Source organism: Pelobates fuscus, chromosome 3 (assembly GCF_036172605.1).
Source record: "Pelobates fuscus isolate aPelFus1 chromosome 3, aPelFus1.pri, whole genome shotgun sequence".
NCBI classification, from domain to species: Eukaryota; Metazoa; Chordata; class Amphibia; order Anura; family Pelobatidae; genus Pelobates; species Pelobates fuscus.
The window spans coordinates 113,808,161-113,826,554 of record NC_086319.1 but is presented as its reverse complement, the minus strand read 5'-3'; the positions used below and the strand labels follow the sequence as shown (position 1 = coordinate 113,826,554).

Here is an 18,394-nt window from a genome sequence, read left to right as displayed (position 1 = left end):
TACAAGCAAACCATCATGAATTTTAGCAACACCTTAAAACACAGTTGCAACCATACGTACACAATGAAATTTCATTGTTTTTTGTTTTTTTTATATTTTTTGTGCACTTTTACATGTAAACCTATTTTTCTGGATTCAGTGCATTCACTGTGCAATATTTACATCAGGTATTTAAAAACAGAAATAGAACAAACAAAAAAAATATATAACTATACATTTGCTAACAATTTGCCAGCAGAGTGAACAAATTAAATCTATGCCCTGTAAGGTTAGTTTATGATTGGCTTAAGAAGAGCATGCTTTCAAAATTGTCAAAAAATAAAAGTAGACATATTTGTGAGTGAGATAATTACTCTTCACTGACAAGAAAGGAAGACAGACACTTTAACCCCTTAAGGACACATGACATGTCTGACACGTCATGATTCCCTTTTATTCCAGAAGTTTGGTCCTTAAGGGGTTAAGTATTTGTCGGTTATAGACTGTTCTAAGTCAATAAATGCCATGCTGTGGAGTCGGTACATGAAACGTTCTACAACGACTTCTCAAATTATGGTACCACCGACTCCGATTCCTTATAGTATATAATTGTTATGTGCTGTGGAGTCTGAGTTACTAAAATTGAGGAGTCTGAAGTTTTGTGTACGGATTCCACCACTCTGTGTAAATACAAAAATAATATGCATTTTCAAATGTGATTACCCTGGAAAAGAAATTTCTTCTTCCTCCATCCAATCTTCTTGTTCAGCTCCATAATAGTGTATGCTTGGCCTGTGACTCTCATGGCTTGTATCCTCACTCTCACTGTCGCCCAATGCACTGTCTGAACTCTCGTTCCTCGGAATGTCCCAATCAGTGCTCAGGGGAACTTGAGAGTTTTCTTTATCCCCATGGGGGACAGAAACAGAGACTTTGTCTCTTTGGTCCTGCTCAGCAAAGCAGTTTTTACATAAATTTGGATGAGAAAAATGTATTAAATTAGAAGCAGGTTTGTTATGGTTTGTGTGCAGACTGTTAGAAAGTCCTAAACTGCTGTCACAATCTGATCTGTCCTTAATATCTTCTCTTGGAATTTCACCGATAATCGGTGCTTCGATAGAACCATCCTCCGGAAAGTATTCATCAAACACACTAAGGTTTTCTGCTTGAAACATGTTCCAGTTCTGAATTTTGCTGGTTACTCTGTGAAGTTTTTCAGCAGAACCACTTCGACTTTTTTGGTCCGCAATATTTAGTTTTGTCTCGACCTTCTGTACAGCAGTAAGTGTTTTCTGTTCCTTCCCTTGAGTAATTTGGTGCTTATTAATCTGATTGACTACAGTCTGGCTTTTAACCTCTATATCCGAGTCAGGTGACATAGAATCTCCAATCAGAAATTTTACCTTATTCAAAGGAAAACCAGAACTACAAGGCATTGCCACAGACTGGGGCTTATCTGGAGGCTTTTTCTCTACTAAAATTTCACTGCTTCCCATTCCTTTGACGGACAAGCTTTCAAGACCAAATGTTTTTTCACCCTTCTCCACTTTCACTGCTGGTTCAATCCCTGCTACTGGCATGCTATATTTATCAAGGGGAGCAGCCCCTACGTTAATTACTTTCTCTATTTTGGTATCCAAGAAAGATCTTGGTTTGTCCTTGTAGATTTTGGAATAAGAGGTTTCACTTTCCTCTTGACCAACAGAAAGAGGGGATGTCGGACTTGCATCCAAAGATGCTGCCACAGAATTTTTACAAGTGCCATGCACCTCATTTTTTTGGGTCGCATCTATTTTACTATTTTCCGAGTCTGTAAGAGGACATTTACAACACTGACATTTGTTTTCACAAGGTGCAGTTTCATCTGCATCTCTGGTTAACAAACACCCTTTGTTCTTGTGCATGGTTATAAGTACATAGTCTGACTCTTCCACCTCTCCTTTCTGAAGCATTGTAGTTATGACTGTGCCTGGCATAACAATGGCCTCATCTTCCCCACTCTCCAAAAGATGTGTCTCTTGGAGTTCAGAGCATCTGATGAAGTAGGTTAGAAAGTAGAGTAACCGCTGCACAAGATCCTGCCGTTTGCCTATCACCACTGTTCGTGCCAAACGCACAGGAGAACCAATCGCTCCATATAAGTCCCCTATGAATAAAGAGTAAAAAAAAAAAAAAAAAAGATTTAATATATCAACAGATGTCTGGAAAATATTTCATTAGTTTTACTTCTAATGTATAATATAGGCAACATTGGTCACAACCATGAAACTAAGAAAAGGCACAATTGAACACATGAATATGATCCTTTATAACCTAATCAAATATATTAATGAGGACTCTTTTTCAAGGCTCAGGAATCACTGGCCCATCAAGGCCCTGGGATAGAAAGGAGTATTGTACTTTACATTATATCACATACAGCAAGTGACTTTCACCTCTTTTTTTTTCACAAAATCCACTGTAGTCGATTAGTTGCACAGCAAATGGTGGAGAAATGAAAAACAAATAGCAAAATTCAAAGTAAAATAGCTGAATATCTTTTCTTTAAATTGCCTATTCTGGCTTGAATTTTGTAGTTTGATATTCAAGTCATTGGTTTGCTAGCACATTTCGGCCATCAACCATGTAACAGCACATAATTTACACATTTTTCCTGGTTACAAAAACAGATAAAAAGGATTATAGCGAGGGGGAGGGGCCTGATATCCGAGAGGAGCAAACACATGCTGTGCGAGCTCCTGCTCCAAGCAATGATTTAGAGCACTAAGCGACTGACTATTTGCATGTCTGACTGCACAACAACACTTGCCTGAAAGGGGCGAACACGCAGCTATTTTTCGGCCTACAGGCGGACCTGGCGTGGGAGAGACGGCCGCTCTCCTGGCGCCCTGACAGGCTGACCTGACGAGATTGTGCAGATCGGTTCTCCCCCACCTCTGGACTGATGGGGATCATCCCAGTCCCCACGGGTCTGCAAACATATCAAGCTGACCTCCTCTGCTGTGCACCTTAACAAGATGGTGGCTGTCCTCTCCCTGAGAGAGCCCCGACACACACAATATGAGGTGGTCTATCTTAACCCTACAGGAAACTTCATGGAGCGGCTGGAAAAGCTCTTTACCCGTTTCTGTGATGCCCCGGTAGCACGGCAGGTGGCCATAGCACCTCCGCTACAAGGGGAAACTCAGGAGAACAGTACTTGGCTGCAGAGTGAACCTCCCAGGGCGATCACTCTTTTGGCACTCATCTACCCACAACTACTAGCCCGCCTGGGTTGAAGGCCAAGAGGGGCACGACCCCAAAGCATCGCACACAGAGACGGAGGACAAACCACTCTTAGCGGCGCCGTGCTCGTAGGTTCCTCTGTTTCACTCCAAGGGGAAAGGACTTGAATTTTTAGGGATCTCAAGTCCGTGGCGCAAGGATGCAGGCCTGTAACCCGACCTGGGGCAGGTGGGATGCTCCACAACTCGGCCAGATATAGTTGCCTTCCTGACCCTTCATACTCTTGCACAAGATTTCCCAATCTCAGGTGTAAGCTGACTGTTTAATTGTCACCCAGGACAGTGCCACAGTGACTATACTGGGACTTACAACCATCTGCCGATACTTTGTAATGTGATAATACGATCACTGCTGTCCAGACCACCTTCTTAAATTTAATGTGCTCCAGTTATTGTATAATTTTACTTAGTTTGCCTAGCATGTTAATTCAACCTAGTCTGTTACAGCACTTTTCCTGTCTAGAGAGCCGACTCTGCTTCAAAGTTCCTATAGATTCTAGACCGGTATGCCTAGCCAGTTCCACTCCATACTCTTACTCTGCATAAATAGACTAAGACATGTCTGATCCTGCTAGTTTATATATAGGAAATATAGAATGAAAATTATTTATTTCATACATTAAAATGGCCGTACAACAGCCAAATTGGACAATTGCCTGCTGGTGAATATAGTGGGAATGAAGTTTAAATGTATAGTCTCATGATAGAACTGTTAATCCAACTCTGGCGTTTTTTATGGAATTATTGGAAAATATAGTAATTTGACATGTATGCCTTGCTAGCTTACTAAACAAAAACAAAAAAAATTTACCGTTAAAACTTTGCTTCTACTAAAACAAAAAATGTGCCTGAATAGCAAATGTCACTTCTTGTATTGCCCAGTAAACTTTAATATACCTTGATACCGCTGTTGTGGCGTACTAAGGCTGTTTGTTAATTTTGTGCACAACAAAAAAATAAATAAAATAATATATACGGTATATATAAAAACAAAAAAAACAGGATTATAGCACTCTTACTTACATAACATTAAATGGGACGTATGCATGGTCATTCATTAAGCTAAGAGCTGACCAGGGAAGTTCCGATTTTAGGAAAAAATAAACAAATTTGTAAACCAGCTATTTTTCAACTCCCCTATTATGGCCTAAAATTTGGAATTCTATGCCAAGTTTCTGGTTTAATAAATAAACCTGATACAACTACATTATAATTTTGGAAGAAGTCTCTTACACTACAAGAGAAAATTTCACAGATTTACATGAACTAAATTAGATTATTATTTAGAGGACAATTACCTAATTATCATTAGTCCAATTATATATATTTTTTCTTTCAATGGTTTGAGAGCCTAAAAGATTGCTCAGATTAAGCAATGAAATGGACCTTGTTCAAACAATATATTAAAGCCCAAAACACTATTATTCACCCAATGGGGAGATAAAAACTTCAAACCAAAAAGAGCCAGAGTTTAGCAGATATCAAGCAGGTAAGGCAGACAGATCAGCACATCCACTCAACATCAATTTGTTTCATATAAAATAAAAATAAAAACTTTTTTTCAAAGCTTATCTGACTGCCTGATTTTACAGCCCAGTAAGGCAAATACATTTTTTTGTTTTTGTTTTAAGATTTTGTTTTGTGAACCAGCTTCCTTCTATCACTTTATTATGCAACAACATTATAGCTACCGTAGTTTGTTTTTCAAAAATCCTGCTATCAATTAAATATAAATTATAAGATGATTATCTTTGATTCCTACCTACATAATCTATTGACATTAAACTATTAGTTAGTACGGTTACCACCATTTAAACATAAGCAAAATGCATTTCATGCATACCCCATACCTGGCAGTAGATGGCAGCAAAGCTAAGCTCCAAAGTGAAAGTTAATCTGACACACCCAATGCAAATGTCTGAAGTGAAAAACCCTCAAACCACGTTTAAAATATGCGTATCACAAATCATTACAGTACAAAACGAAAGCGGATTTCCATACAATCTAGCAGAAAAGTTTAATTTTGCAATAAAATATGCTAGAGGTTTGTTCTAGTTCTTAGAATATAAACGTGCTGATTGTTCTTGAAAATTGGCAATTTTATAAACTGTCAAAAATGACAATCTCCAGACACAAAGTGCATGGTCTTCCCTACTTCACTCCGCAAATGCAGTGACATCATTAGACAGGCTGTCTGCTTGCAAATACTGAATACATATATGAGTGTGCAGACTACAGTGTCAAAAAGCAAAAGAAATAAATTCAACAAGTGCAGCATAAATATATAAACTGCTCCTACTCCAGCAGCAGAGAGATCAAATAGCAAAACAGAGAGAAACATACAATGAGCCTCTTGGGTAATCAGGCCCACTTGTGCAACCCACATTTGTTTGATTTATGCTCTTCAAATAAATGTTTTGCGACCCCCAGTCCCTTTCTCAATGTAACAATGCCCTGTAGTACCTGCCCTTGACCTGTTCCTGGCCATACCTGTCTCCCTACTGGACCCCAGGAAAGTCATTCACATTGCTAGATATACACAGAGTTGCAGAAGAAGCAAATAATACAAATTGCCCACACATAAACACACACAGTCCCTACAAACACAACACCACTGGCAATCCGCATACACGTATACAACCTCACAAGCAGCCTCTCACATACACAACACCAAACACACAATGTGATATATCATCCACACACACACACACACACACACACAATTCCACCAAAAAGCCCTCTGCTTACATATATAGGTATTATACACAATACCACAAACTACACGTGAACAAATACACTAACAGCTCGCGTACACACAAATACAATGTTGTAGAGTTACAAAGCAACTGCAGCACCCATAAATAACACAAGCACAATACAACAACATACACACCTCAATTTAAAAAATAAATAAAAATAAAGATTGGCACACCAAGGGACTTCAAGATGTCTTCACACAGTACTACTAAAAGGTTGCCTATGCCTGTTCTACACTTTAATATCTTCTTCCTGCATTTGCGGTCCTGGTTCTCAGCAATCCTTTCAATCACCTGCACTATCTCCTATGAAACTTTCTTTCCTGCCTCAGTAATCCTTGCGAAGGGGAGTCCTTGGCTGATTCTGATGGTCAGGCCGCTGGCACCGTTTGTGAAAAAATTATATAGAATTGAAAGAATTACTTATTATTTTTATATGTGGCTAAATTGGCAAAACAAAAGCATGTCATGATTTTCCTCACTATTTAGACAGTGTTAAAATACTGACCTATAAACCCTGACAAGAAGCCAAGCATAGTCTGAATTCAAAGCTTATACATCCTACTGCAGTTTTATTTTTTTTCTGCCCTCATCTTACCCAGCTGTGCCCAGAGTGGGTTGTACGGGTGCGTCTTTGCCAACATATCCACACTTTGCGACGAATGCTTCTCAAGAAAAATTTTAATGGGAGGCTGTCCGTTGGGCATGACTGTTGGAACCCAAGCAAGGTGATTTGTAAGAAGAGCAGTAAGCAGAGCTGGCAAAAAACTGGAAGAGGGTAAAAAATATATATATATGTTAACCCACAAGATAATAGATGGCATCTAGCTACAAACATGCAGGGAAATACTATCTACCTCACCAGCTAATGAACACCAAGATCTCTGCTAGTATGTGTTTGGAAATGGCATGTGATCAAGTGGGTATACATTGAAAGCATGTAAATGAAGATCTGTGTACAGTTTGTTTTTCTACCTTGTTAAAACAGAGTTCCTTGCTAATAGGGCTTTAATTAGGTTCAGCTGTGAATGGGAAGCACTATGAGTTAATATTTGGCTGGCAATCACCCCCAAGGCTATGTTTAGTACTGCTGACTATAGCATTACCATTTGGAAGTGGCACTGTATAAGGAGGGTAAAGGAGAAAGCAATCAGTCTTCGGGAAGACTTTGCAGAGCCTTTTAACTACACAAATGCTAATTACACATTTCTGTCATTTCTGAAGGCTCCCCAAAGAATTTTTATATTGAAAACTTGCTAATCTGTTACAGATTGTTTTGCACACTATGATAACACTATTTTTTTTACCTATACGAGCAATGGTAAATCATGATTGTCTTCAGTGAGTCGAAGGTTGTTTCAAGTCAGAAAAAAATTAAAAAATAATGCCTCACTTCTAGACACTACAGGCTTACTGAATTAATCAATTTATAGAGGAAGGCCAGCAAGTTGCATTGGGTACAGTGCATGTTCTTCTAATGTATTCACAGCAATGGCTGGCTTCATTACTGGACCCTAGTAGCACCCTGTCTATGTCTATGGAACGTAAGTTGAGGAACAAGACTCGAGTGTCAGCATTAGAAGATACAGCTATAGTCTAGAGCAGTGAATCCCAAACCAGTCTCAATGGCCCACCAACAATCCAGGATTCATGTACTTCCCTTTTTTATTTCAATGGAGATACTGAAAAAACCTGGACTGTTACTGGGTTGTGAGGACAGGTTTGGAAACCATTCTTCTGCAATATATAGCATACTAAGAAATCATATAGGATACCATGGGATAGTCCAAACACATATAAAAACTGGATTATTTTCCTATGGATATAATTATTATAGTATCCAAAGCTATCTTGATTGTTCCTCTGTTTTAGTGAATTATTTTTCCTTCCTAAGATATATTCATTGTTTTGATACTTAACATCCATGGCTGTGAGGACAATGAGAAGGAAATGTCCGGAATATAATGATTTCTCCATTATTTTGCACTTTTGATATCTTAGCATCACAGCTCTAAACATATACAAAGACCGTTACTGGCTCTTCCTGTAAGACTTCCAATTATGGTAATTTTGGATTGTTAAAGTACTCTGGACTTTGGGTTATTGTTTACCACGTTGTACATTTGCCTGACCTTCTGTTTTGGAATATTTTCCATATTAAAAAAGTATTAAAGTTACTCCAACAAGCTTCCTGCTGACAATAACTAAATACAAAAGTGGGATCTGAAAGCCCAAACTATGCATATAACTTAATTCATGATAACAATTACCATTCATATTTATTTTCCAAGATTTAAACAAATTTGTTCCCAGTTGTTATAATGAATGTCATAGATAGGTTGACTGTTTTAGCTCTTTTTCAGTAAGTGTTTTTGTTGATATAAAACAAACACAAATTGACATCTGCAATAATCCTCTAATCCTATGAAAGGAACAGAGCCTGATGTGATTCATCAACAAGCCAGAGATTATATATTTTCTGTAATGTACCAAGTCCTGTACCAGCTGATGCTCTAAACACAAAATCTCCAGACCGGACAGCTTCAAACAGATGAAGCAAAAGTGAATCTTCTGCCTTATCGGAGTGGCTACAGATGAGCTGGCCTTTGGTTTTAATAGAAAATGGGGGGTGGAGAGGGGAAGATTCAACATAGCCACTATAATGAGGTGTAGTGTTTATGGTTCATGGAACTCCTCTTTAAACAACACAGGTGAAATACACAAATATGTTTTGTGAAACTGTTAGTATGTACAACATATTGAAAGTCTTCAGATAAATTAAAAATGGTATTGAAAAACAGATTGCTTTGTTTTGTGGCCTTATTTTGTGACCTCTGCAAACTGCTAAGTATATAAATTGCCAAATGTTACATTGCAGTAACATTATTATTAATGTCATTTCGGTACACAGAAGTGGTGTTCGTGTCTTGGGCAGAATGTACTTTGTTACATGACAAATCCCAAGGACAGCAGCAGGATTGCTTTAAGATATATTTGGAAAGAAAACAAACACATACTGGCTTTTCGAGGTGTATTCCATGAGGAAGGCAAACTCTTTCATGAAGCGATGGCAGAGATTATTTTTTTCAGGTGCCCCAGACATCATGGTCAACCAGACAGGCTCAGAAATCCTTGGCATGGTGTATAAATTACTGATCGTTGTTCTGGTAAAAGCAAAGAGACTTCAGTTTAGTAAAATAATAAGGCAACACGTGCTTCTATTTATCAGTAATAATAAACACAAATTGTTGTTTAATGCGGTTTGTTTCATTTAGACTGCTGCTAACATAAAAATCTTAGAGGCAGAGCTAGTTTACTGATGCCTGATCAAAGTTTTTGTATGTCAGGTATTTGTTTTCTTTTTTTTTAATTTTGGGAGTAAACTCATCTACTTTTTTTTTATTTTGTTGTTGTTTTGCTGAAATGTGTATAACTATGAAGTTCCAGTTTCAGAAATGCAAAGTATCAGGAATTAAAAGTGAATTTAAAATCTTAGGCCAAAAGACAAACTGAAAACACAATTGACTTGGAGAATATTTCTAATTCGTTTATTGGACCCTATAATTTGAAATCGACTTTGAATATCCAACAATTCAGACATTAGTATACAATCCTTACAGTGTCACCAAATTTATTGTACATTGTATAGGTATGTATCTGATTTAAAAAAAAAAAAAATTCAAGTTATATGTAGATTATTTCCGATTTGCAGGGTCACTGTTTTATGGTGAAAAACCTCTATTAGGAAATGTGGTTGAACCTGTAAGTACACAGGTTCAGAAATAAATCTGAAAATGGCAAAAGCTAAATCATTTCTCTGTGTTAAATGCACGTATTACAGTGTTGCTTTCCTACAACATCACAATGTCAAGAAAACTGCTTGTGACTATACATGTTAACTATAATACAGAGTAAAAACATGATGGACTCGCTGTGCAAGTAAAGGACACGTCCAAAAAAAATTAATTCATTAACCTTGCATTTTATGGTACTTGGATGATTTACCACCTCCATGAATGAACACACGCCTCACAAGCTCTAATTTAAACAAACTGCACATGAACAACTTACTTTGTTAAGGGTTAAGGGCCATCGGTTCCAGAAGGTGTTAAAATGTGTTTGCTGTGAGCAGATAGACCAAGTCTTGTGACACATTATTTACTATTCTGGTAGCCTCTGGCAGAGATCAGATTCTACTGGCAGCCTACCAGCAGACATGTGCCTTCAATAAAGGGAAACCTCCATGCAACAAATAAGAGTATTTTTGCTCAGAGAGCAAGGGCATGGCAGGTAGTTATATGTGTCATATGCCCACACCCAGTTTCAGTTGATTTCTCTCCCTCTTTAACCCCTTAAGGACACATGACATGTGTGACATGTCATGATTCCCTTTTATTCCAGAAGTTTGGTCCTTAAGGGGTTAAACATGGCACTTAACCCCCTCTTACACAGTAGACTGGATTTATGTGGTAGCCCCATTTAACCACAACAAACTGCTTTACAGAGGTTCTGGTTTAAAGGTTAGGCTTGCCATTGTAAAAATACAAATCTTTGCAAACAATAGTCAAAAACTTAACATGTTGGAAGTTACAATCAACAGCAGCAAGAATACAAGGTCACAGAAATTTGCTTCACAATGACAATGGTGAATGGAAAAGGTTAATTAAGAAAATTCCAACAATTTTTTTCATAAAAATGTCAAATTTAAAAGTGATAGGTCCTTTAAGATCATACTTCATACTAAAGTTTCTGCACACGGAGGAAGCTGATTACAAGTATTTGAGCAACTAAAAGCAGAAGTTATGCCTCCCTAAAATTACTTTAAAACCGGTAGAGAATTGAGTTTGGATCACCAAGGCTGAACTCTTAGATGGGAAATATGTTGAGAAATGATTTGATGCAATGTTAACACTCTTAAATGAATTTAATAAATGCAATAGGCAGGATAATGTCAATGAGTGGAATAATAATAATGTTCCAGTCAATTGCATTATCCATTATTTTACAACAAAAAAAGGGCTTCTCAAATTACTAAATATGTATATATATTAAGTCACATAAAATAATTAAAATGAAAATATAACTATGCAAACATATATGTAAATATGTTGGAGAATCTAAAACCAAATCAAATGTTTTAACAGATAATTTGTGGACCAAATTATGCAAAGCCCTGCTAGCTGTGGGTTAAATTAGGTAATTTCAGGACACTGGCTGCAGTATGAGATGGCTGGTTATTTCACAGGTAGTTAAAGCCATCTGGCTGCATTAATATACCTCGTGAGATTCACAGATCCAGCCCTGATAAACACCACGTGGTAAGATTACCACTGGGGTTCATAGTCCGCAGAATTCTGGGCCACCTAGCATCTCCTGTTAAGGACACTTCTTGCTGTGCACATAATCAGGGCAAAATGCCCTTGACCTTAATGAAAACAGGCAGACAAAAATTCAAAGCTACCACTCTTTTCTTACAACAGTTCATACACGAAACTGGATTAAAATTAGAGACAGCTTATGGGAAACAGAACCCAAAGTCTAGCACTTGCCAATATGTCCTACTGTAAACTTACACGGAGGAATTTGTGCACCTGCTAAGAGTGTATAGTTATCCAAAGTGGCTTTTGGTTTTTCATCACTGCATTCTTTTTTAGTAACAAAAATGCACAGTTGAAAAAACAAAGATACTGAGGGCTCAGGGACAGGGCTCAAATATTCCTAAGCTACAAGCCAAACTTACAATGTACTCACCACCACAACAGCATGCACACTACTTGAGTAAATGCAGGGGGGGGGGGGGGGGGGGGGTGTTTGCAATGTGAATATGTGTATGCAGGGATGTTTATTTAGAGTGCAAGTGTGTATATAAATGATAATGCATTTAAAGGTATATTTGTGAAAAGGAATGTGTGTGAATGCAGGTTTGTATGTGCATGAAAATGTATGGACATATGCACCCTTTATTTTCCTATCCATGCCACTTTAATTTTCCCTTGGTCTCATACCCATCTTCACCTTGTTGCCATGCTTCTCATCCAAGCCATATCACCTCTTTGCAAAGCCCTTCTCATTTATGTCACCTCTCCCTCTGACCCTTCCTTTCCTCATAGCGCTTCTTACTCTCGTCCAGATCAACTCTTCCCATAGCCCTCCTTCCACTCATTCATATTACCTCCCCCTATGTTCTTTCATCTCCCACTGTCCCCATCCATTCTTCATCCTTTGCCTTATTATTCGTAGCCTTTCATGACAATCCCTCCCACCTGCACTTCAGGGGTACTGCCCTTATCCGCAGGGTGCAGTGACAGCTACAGGGAGTTGTGCTTGACCCAATTCTAAACACACCTCTCTTGCAGCATTATAACAGTGCTAACCATCGAGAGCTGTGCTTAGAAATCGCTGCTACACAGCACCTCTCAGCTAAACTCTAATGCTACAAGCGGTGGCTCTAGCCAGATTCTGTAAAGCTTGTGGCCACTGCTGTTTTACCCCACATTGGAAACTGATCCAGGGCAAGCTGAAGTCACTTGCCCTTGGTGAGAGGTCTATTGGAAATTCCCAGTCCTATAATAATTATATATGTTGAGACGAGTACTGCAACAAGCACATATTTAACACATGAAGTGTGTCTGTTCCCTGCTGCCTTATGAATTCTGACAAAAGGCATTGAAACTGTACATCTGTAAAAAGCTGAATGCATGACATGTTTGTCTTTTCAAAATGATAAATGAAACACTTTTTAGATACCAATCCACTACATGTAGAAAATCCTAATGTTCCAAAAAGACCTTTCTCTAATTAAAGTGGTCTGTTCTCGGAAGTTTAATTTAAAAGACAAGTGAGGCTTCTGGTGTGGTGCTTGGAATGGATAGACTTGGAATCTGCATTGTATTAATTCCGTACTTGGTTTCATAAAGGTTAAAAAAAGGTTTGTGGTAGATATCGAGTTAATTTCTTCAGACAAACATTTTTTGAGGGACCCTAATTTAAACAGATGTTCTGAAACATCAAATGTTCCTCTCAAAAGTGTTGGGTTTGCATCCCAATGGTATGCCATTTATCTACCACATTCAAAAAAATAAATGCATACATAAAAAAATGCAAACTACGAGATAGAACATATTCTTTCCCAGATATTATAAAACAACCACTGAGCAAATATGGCTGATCTCATGAGTATTTAAATAAAACTGTCAGAAGGATATTGAATGTTGGTCCACATTTTTAAAACATTTAATGTTCCATTGATGGGTAACATTGAATTAAGAATTAAGGTCATCAGTGGAATGTTGAAATAAACTGCTGTATGTCTTGAAACCAAACAGAGTGTCTTTACGTTAAACCTATAAATGGCCTTTGTTCATATTTGAGAACCTCAGGGTTTGATCGGATGATGCATGGTCCTCCTGATTTATAGAAATCTTACCTACACATTATAACTGAAGTGTTTTTTTTTTTATTACCAAGATTTTTATTATTTTTATTACCAAGATGTGGTATAGACAAATTATACTGACTAAGCACAGGATAAAGGTTAATTTATGGACTTTCGACTATATGGACCTACATGTGATTGCAGGATTTTAAAGAAAAGAGTAAAGAAATAGAAGTCAATTTTTATAGCCATTACGTAAAAATTGAAAAAAAGCTTATCTGTCCGTAAGAAAAGGATATTCACTAATCACATGTCCTTGAAACGTGACTATTACTGTATCCCATGACTTGGCCAAACACTTATAATTCTGCTTCCAAAGCAACAAATACTAAAATAAAAAAATAAAAACAGTTCTAGCTCATTCCCCATGGGTCAATTTGACTCCTACTGAGATGTATGTGACTTGATATTCAAGGACTCCACACACATTGCTGCATTACTCTCCAAAATCAATTTGGCTGCTGCACGTAGAACAAACTGTTTCAAGTGGAGGGGAAATGAAAATCTCAAGGCAGGCGAGGACAAAGACCAGGTTTAGCCAAATGGCTGCTCTCCAGATTCTACTATAGTTGTACGAGCTACAATAAGGGTTTAACAAGTTAGTAGTTATAGTTCAGCAAAAGTGAGGTGTGCATGGGGTTTCAGCAGAGCCTTCAGGTTTGGAAGGTTATTACCTGCCCATCATGCTTAAGAAAAGGCTCAATAGAGAGTGGAAACATTACGCTGGTGAGGAATAAAGGTGCATAAATGCAACCTTTTAGGTACCTGATCTATTTGTTATTCAGTATTGGAGGTGGTGCATCAAACCATTTGGCTTTGGATGAGTGCTTGCATGGCTAATCACTTATTCTTTCTCTATTAAGGATGGATTATTACCAAGACTCCACGTAAAACAATGTAACTCCACATTCTCCAAGCAATAGCAAATGTTCTGATACTGGCAGGTTTATTTCCCATTTGGTTCCAACCACCTTTGTAAATGGGACACCACTTTCCTACCCTAATAAGAAGGGGGATTGAGAGACCTCTATGAGGCAGGTAAGAAACTGCAAGTATGATTTTTACCAAAGGCAATTTGGGTTAAGTAAAGAATCATGTCATTTATTCTGACTAATTACAGTACCATCAAAGGCACCCAAATCACTCCATCTCAGAGCAGTTAAACACTATAAACCAAAACATTTGTATTTAATAGAAACATTAATTTTATAATTGCAGGGTTAACATACCTCTACTGGCAGCCTGCCTATGCTGAATAACTGAGTGAGACTGTTACTCAATCAAATGACTCTCGCAGACAGCATTTGATTGGCGAAGTTCAAATTGATAATCTCAGCGAAAGAGAAGAGACCACCGCACTGGGCGATATATGGTAAAGCAAACTGTTTTTTTTTTTTTTTTAACTCTTGAGGGGAATGGGGGCCATAATTAAATGGTGAGGAGAACACTATAGTGTTAGGAATAAATGTTTGTATTCCTAATGCCATAGTGTTCCTGTAAGGATATCATATACATATTTAAATACTTGCACTTTGGCTAACTTTAACTCTGTAAAACCACTTTAGAAATTTAATATTATTATAATACACACACAAGAAAGAAAAAAAAAAAAAACTTACCTGAAATCATTCAAGGCATCTACAATCTTGATGTACGCTAAACTTCTCTGGCTGGCATCATTTGATCGACGGCTCATTTTCATGGCCTTTAAATGTCAATTGGGAAAACAATGGTAAATTTTCCCTAAATTGTATCAAAGAAGTGCAACAATATTATTTGATATACAATATGTAACCAAGCAAATATATTTCTAAAAAAAAAAAGAAAAAAAAAAGAAAGAAAAATAGGGTGTGCAAGAAAATAATAATAATGTATAATACTGGTTTAAGATTTCTTCAAGAAAAATATAACATATTACTCTTCTTCTCTGTTGATTCACTATTCAAGATAAATTACAGCAAATGGCTGTCTGTAAAAGATGTCAGTAGCTATGCTCTTGACAAATATTGCATTGGTCACATAATTTGGAGGCCGACAGTTGTACAAACACCCATTTCCGACAGCCATAAGTATTTTTAATGTACACATTTGATAAAAATGTTGCAATTAATGCATATTAATTAGGTTACAACTCTTTTGAGCATGTCCCAACCTAGACTTTTAAAGAGACACTAGAAGTACCTAAAGAACGTTAGCCAACAGAGTGTTTTGAAGTATAGATCTTGCCCCTGCGATCTCACTGCTCATTTCTCTTCAATGTAGGAGTTAAATTACTTTGTTTATGGAGCCCTTGTCACACAACCCCTACATGTGATTTACAGTTTCCCTACACGTTTTCTACAAAGAGAGATCCAATGTTTAAAGGGAAACTCCAGTGCCAGGAAAACAATCCGTTTTCCTGGCACTGCAGGTCCCCTCTCCCTCCCACCTCCCAATCCCCAGTTGCTGAAGGGGTGAAAACCCCTTCAAGTCACTTACCTGAGACCCCTGCCGATGTAACTCGGCGCTGATTTCGGGTCCTCCTCTACATTACGTCGGCCATTGGGCGAAACTTATCCCGCCGGCCGGCCGGGGAGACCTAATGCGCATGCGCGCCAATGCCACATTAGAGCTCTCCATAGGAAAGCATTAAAAATGCTTTTCAATGCTTTCCTATGGGGAATTGAGCGACGCTGGAGGTCCTCACACAGCGTGAGGACGTCCAGTGATGCTCTAGCACGAAATCTGTGCTATGATCCAGGAACTGCCCTCTAGTGTCTGTCTAGTAGACAGCCACTAGAGGAGGAGTTAACTCTGCGAGGTAATTATTGCAGTTTATAAAAAACTGCAATAATTACACTTGCAGGGTTAAGTGTAGTGGGAGTTGGCACCCAGACCACTCCATTGGGCAGAAGTGGTCTGGGTGCCTACAGTGTCCCTTTAAACTTCTTTTACCGCACAGTCTCTTTAATTCAGAACTTACGCTGTTAATAGGCTGCTAGAGCCGACAGGAGCATACTGTGTGTGATTAAAGTTCAATTTACAGAGTAAGAGATATAAAAACATCTTAAGTAAATACACTGTGCTGACAGATATGTTTGGGAAAAAAAAAAAAAAAACATGGAGGCTGCATGAGTCACAACCTTGAGAGGTGTGGCTAGGGTTGCATTAACAGACACAATTGTGATTTAACTCCTAAATGACAGAGAATTGAGCAGTGAGACTGCAGCATCATGCTTCATACACTAATACTGCTTCATTAACTAGTTGTTTTGGTGCTTAGAGTATCCTTAGAGTATCCCTCTAGATCCTTTAATAGAGCTTTAGAGGGATACTCTAAGCACCAAAACATTGAGCGACGCTGTTAATGCAACCCTAGCCACACCTCTCAAGGTTGTGACTCATACAATCCTATAGTGTCGTTTTCCTGACACTATATCATCCTCAGGGTCCCCCCACCCTCAGGGTCCCCCTCCCTTGGCGCCGAAGAGGTTTAAACCCCTTCAGTTACTTACCTTAATCCAGCGCCGGGCTCCCTCTGCGCTTGTGACCTCTCCTCCCCCGCCGATGTCAGCTCCCAAGTGGAGCGGCATGCGCGGCAAGAGCCGTGCGCGCATTCAAACAGTCCATAGGAAAGCATTCCTCAATGCTTTCCTATGGACGTTCTGCACGCTGGATGCAATTTTTGGTGCCAGCGTCGCAGAAGCACCTCTAGCGGCTTTCAGGAAGACAGCCACTAGAGGCTGGATTAACCCTGCAATGTAAACATAGCAGTTTCTCAGAAACTGCTATGTTTACATCTGAAGGGTTAAAACGTGGGGGACCTGGCACCCAGACCACTTCATTGTCAGATTTTATTTTTATTATTATTTGTCCATTAAATGGTATATTTGTGATTTGTTCACCTTTTGTGGATGGGAAGCAGAGGAAAAAAAAAAAAAAGTTTCTATATCACCATGTTTTTCTTTACCTGTTCAATTGCACTTTTCATTTTGTTCATGTGACTCTCAAAAATTGGAAAGTGAGAAAAGAAAAACTCATGAAATTTGTTATTTTCTTCTTCATCCTGCGACAATGAAAAAATCACTCCAATGGCAATCTTTTTCTTTCTTGCAATTCCTAGGTTAGTCCCACAGCCTTCATCAGATATATTGAAGCTTTCTTCCACAGACCTGTGTAGGAAACATTGGAACGAAAGAAAATGTGTGAGCAGACTAACCTCTAAAAATGATGTACAATAGCAATGTATATATTCTATCATTTTGTAAACATTGTTGCTTACTTCAATAAAGTTTGAGATTGTGAGCGGTCGATTGGAATGTACATACTGGATTGGGAAAATTACATTAGATCAAGTATAAATACAGACAATCCTCACTTACTGACTGGGTTCTGTTCTTTTACGATTGCTAGAGAGCAGGTCTGCATTCGGGGAATTCGCTCGAACATAGACCAGCTCACTAGCGCAAAGAATCCCTAGAACCAATGTTTGGGGCAAATTCCCAGAATATAGACTAGCTCACTAGAGCACGGAATCCCTAAAATCTATGTTCTTCAACATGGAGCCTCCCTCCAATCCCCAGGCCAGAGAACTGGTCGTAAGTCTGAGCAGTCAACGTGCAGGTAAATCACTAAGTGAAAACTAGCTGTATGTATTTTAAGTTGTGTCATAAAGCTTGGATTCAATGATTTATTGAGAGAATACCATACAAACACCTCACCATCTAGGAAAAACCCCATTCTCCAAGCTTGTGGTCTGACTACGGCGCCAACGACGTTGATAGCTGCTTGCGCAGCTGCTGTTGAGTGAAGAGCTTGGTGAAGGAAACGGAGTAATAAGAAGACTGCTCAGAGAAGCTATGGACAAAGAGAGAGAGAAAGACAAAAACTATCAATGGCAACAGCTGGCTACAACTTACATATTTTTTTTGCAGAAAAATAATAGTAAAATCTGTATAGAC

General features: G+C 38.4%; 1 protein-coding gene across 4 annotated transcripts in view; it reads right to left on the bottom strand.

Moving 5' to 3' along the window:
* FNIP1 (folliculin interacting protein 1) overlaps positions 1-18,394 on the bottom strand; it is a 91,713-nt gene that overhangs the window by 7,479 nt on the left and 65,840 nt on the right. For all 4 annotated transcript variants that reach the window (XM_063447428.1, XM_063447430.1, XM_063447429.1 and 1 more), the window contains 6 exons: positions 18,155-18,290; positions 17,404-17,605; positions 15,074-15,159; positions 9,037-9,183; positions 6,618-6,787; positions 703-2,125 (listed from right to left, as the gene is read on the bottom strand). In XM_063447428.1, the coding sequence (XP_063303498.1) occupies positions 703-2,125; positions 6,618-6,787; positions 9,037-9,183; positions 15,074-15,159; positions 17,404-17,605; positions 18,155-18,290 (2,164 nt within the window). The remainder of the gene's footprint in view (positions 1-702; positions 2,126-6,617; positions 6,788-9,036; positions 9,184-15,073; positions 15,160-17,403; positions 17,606-18,154; positions 18,291-18,394) is intronic.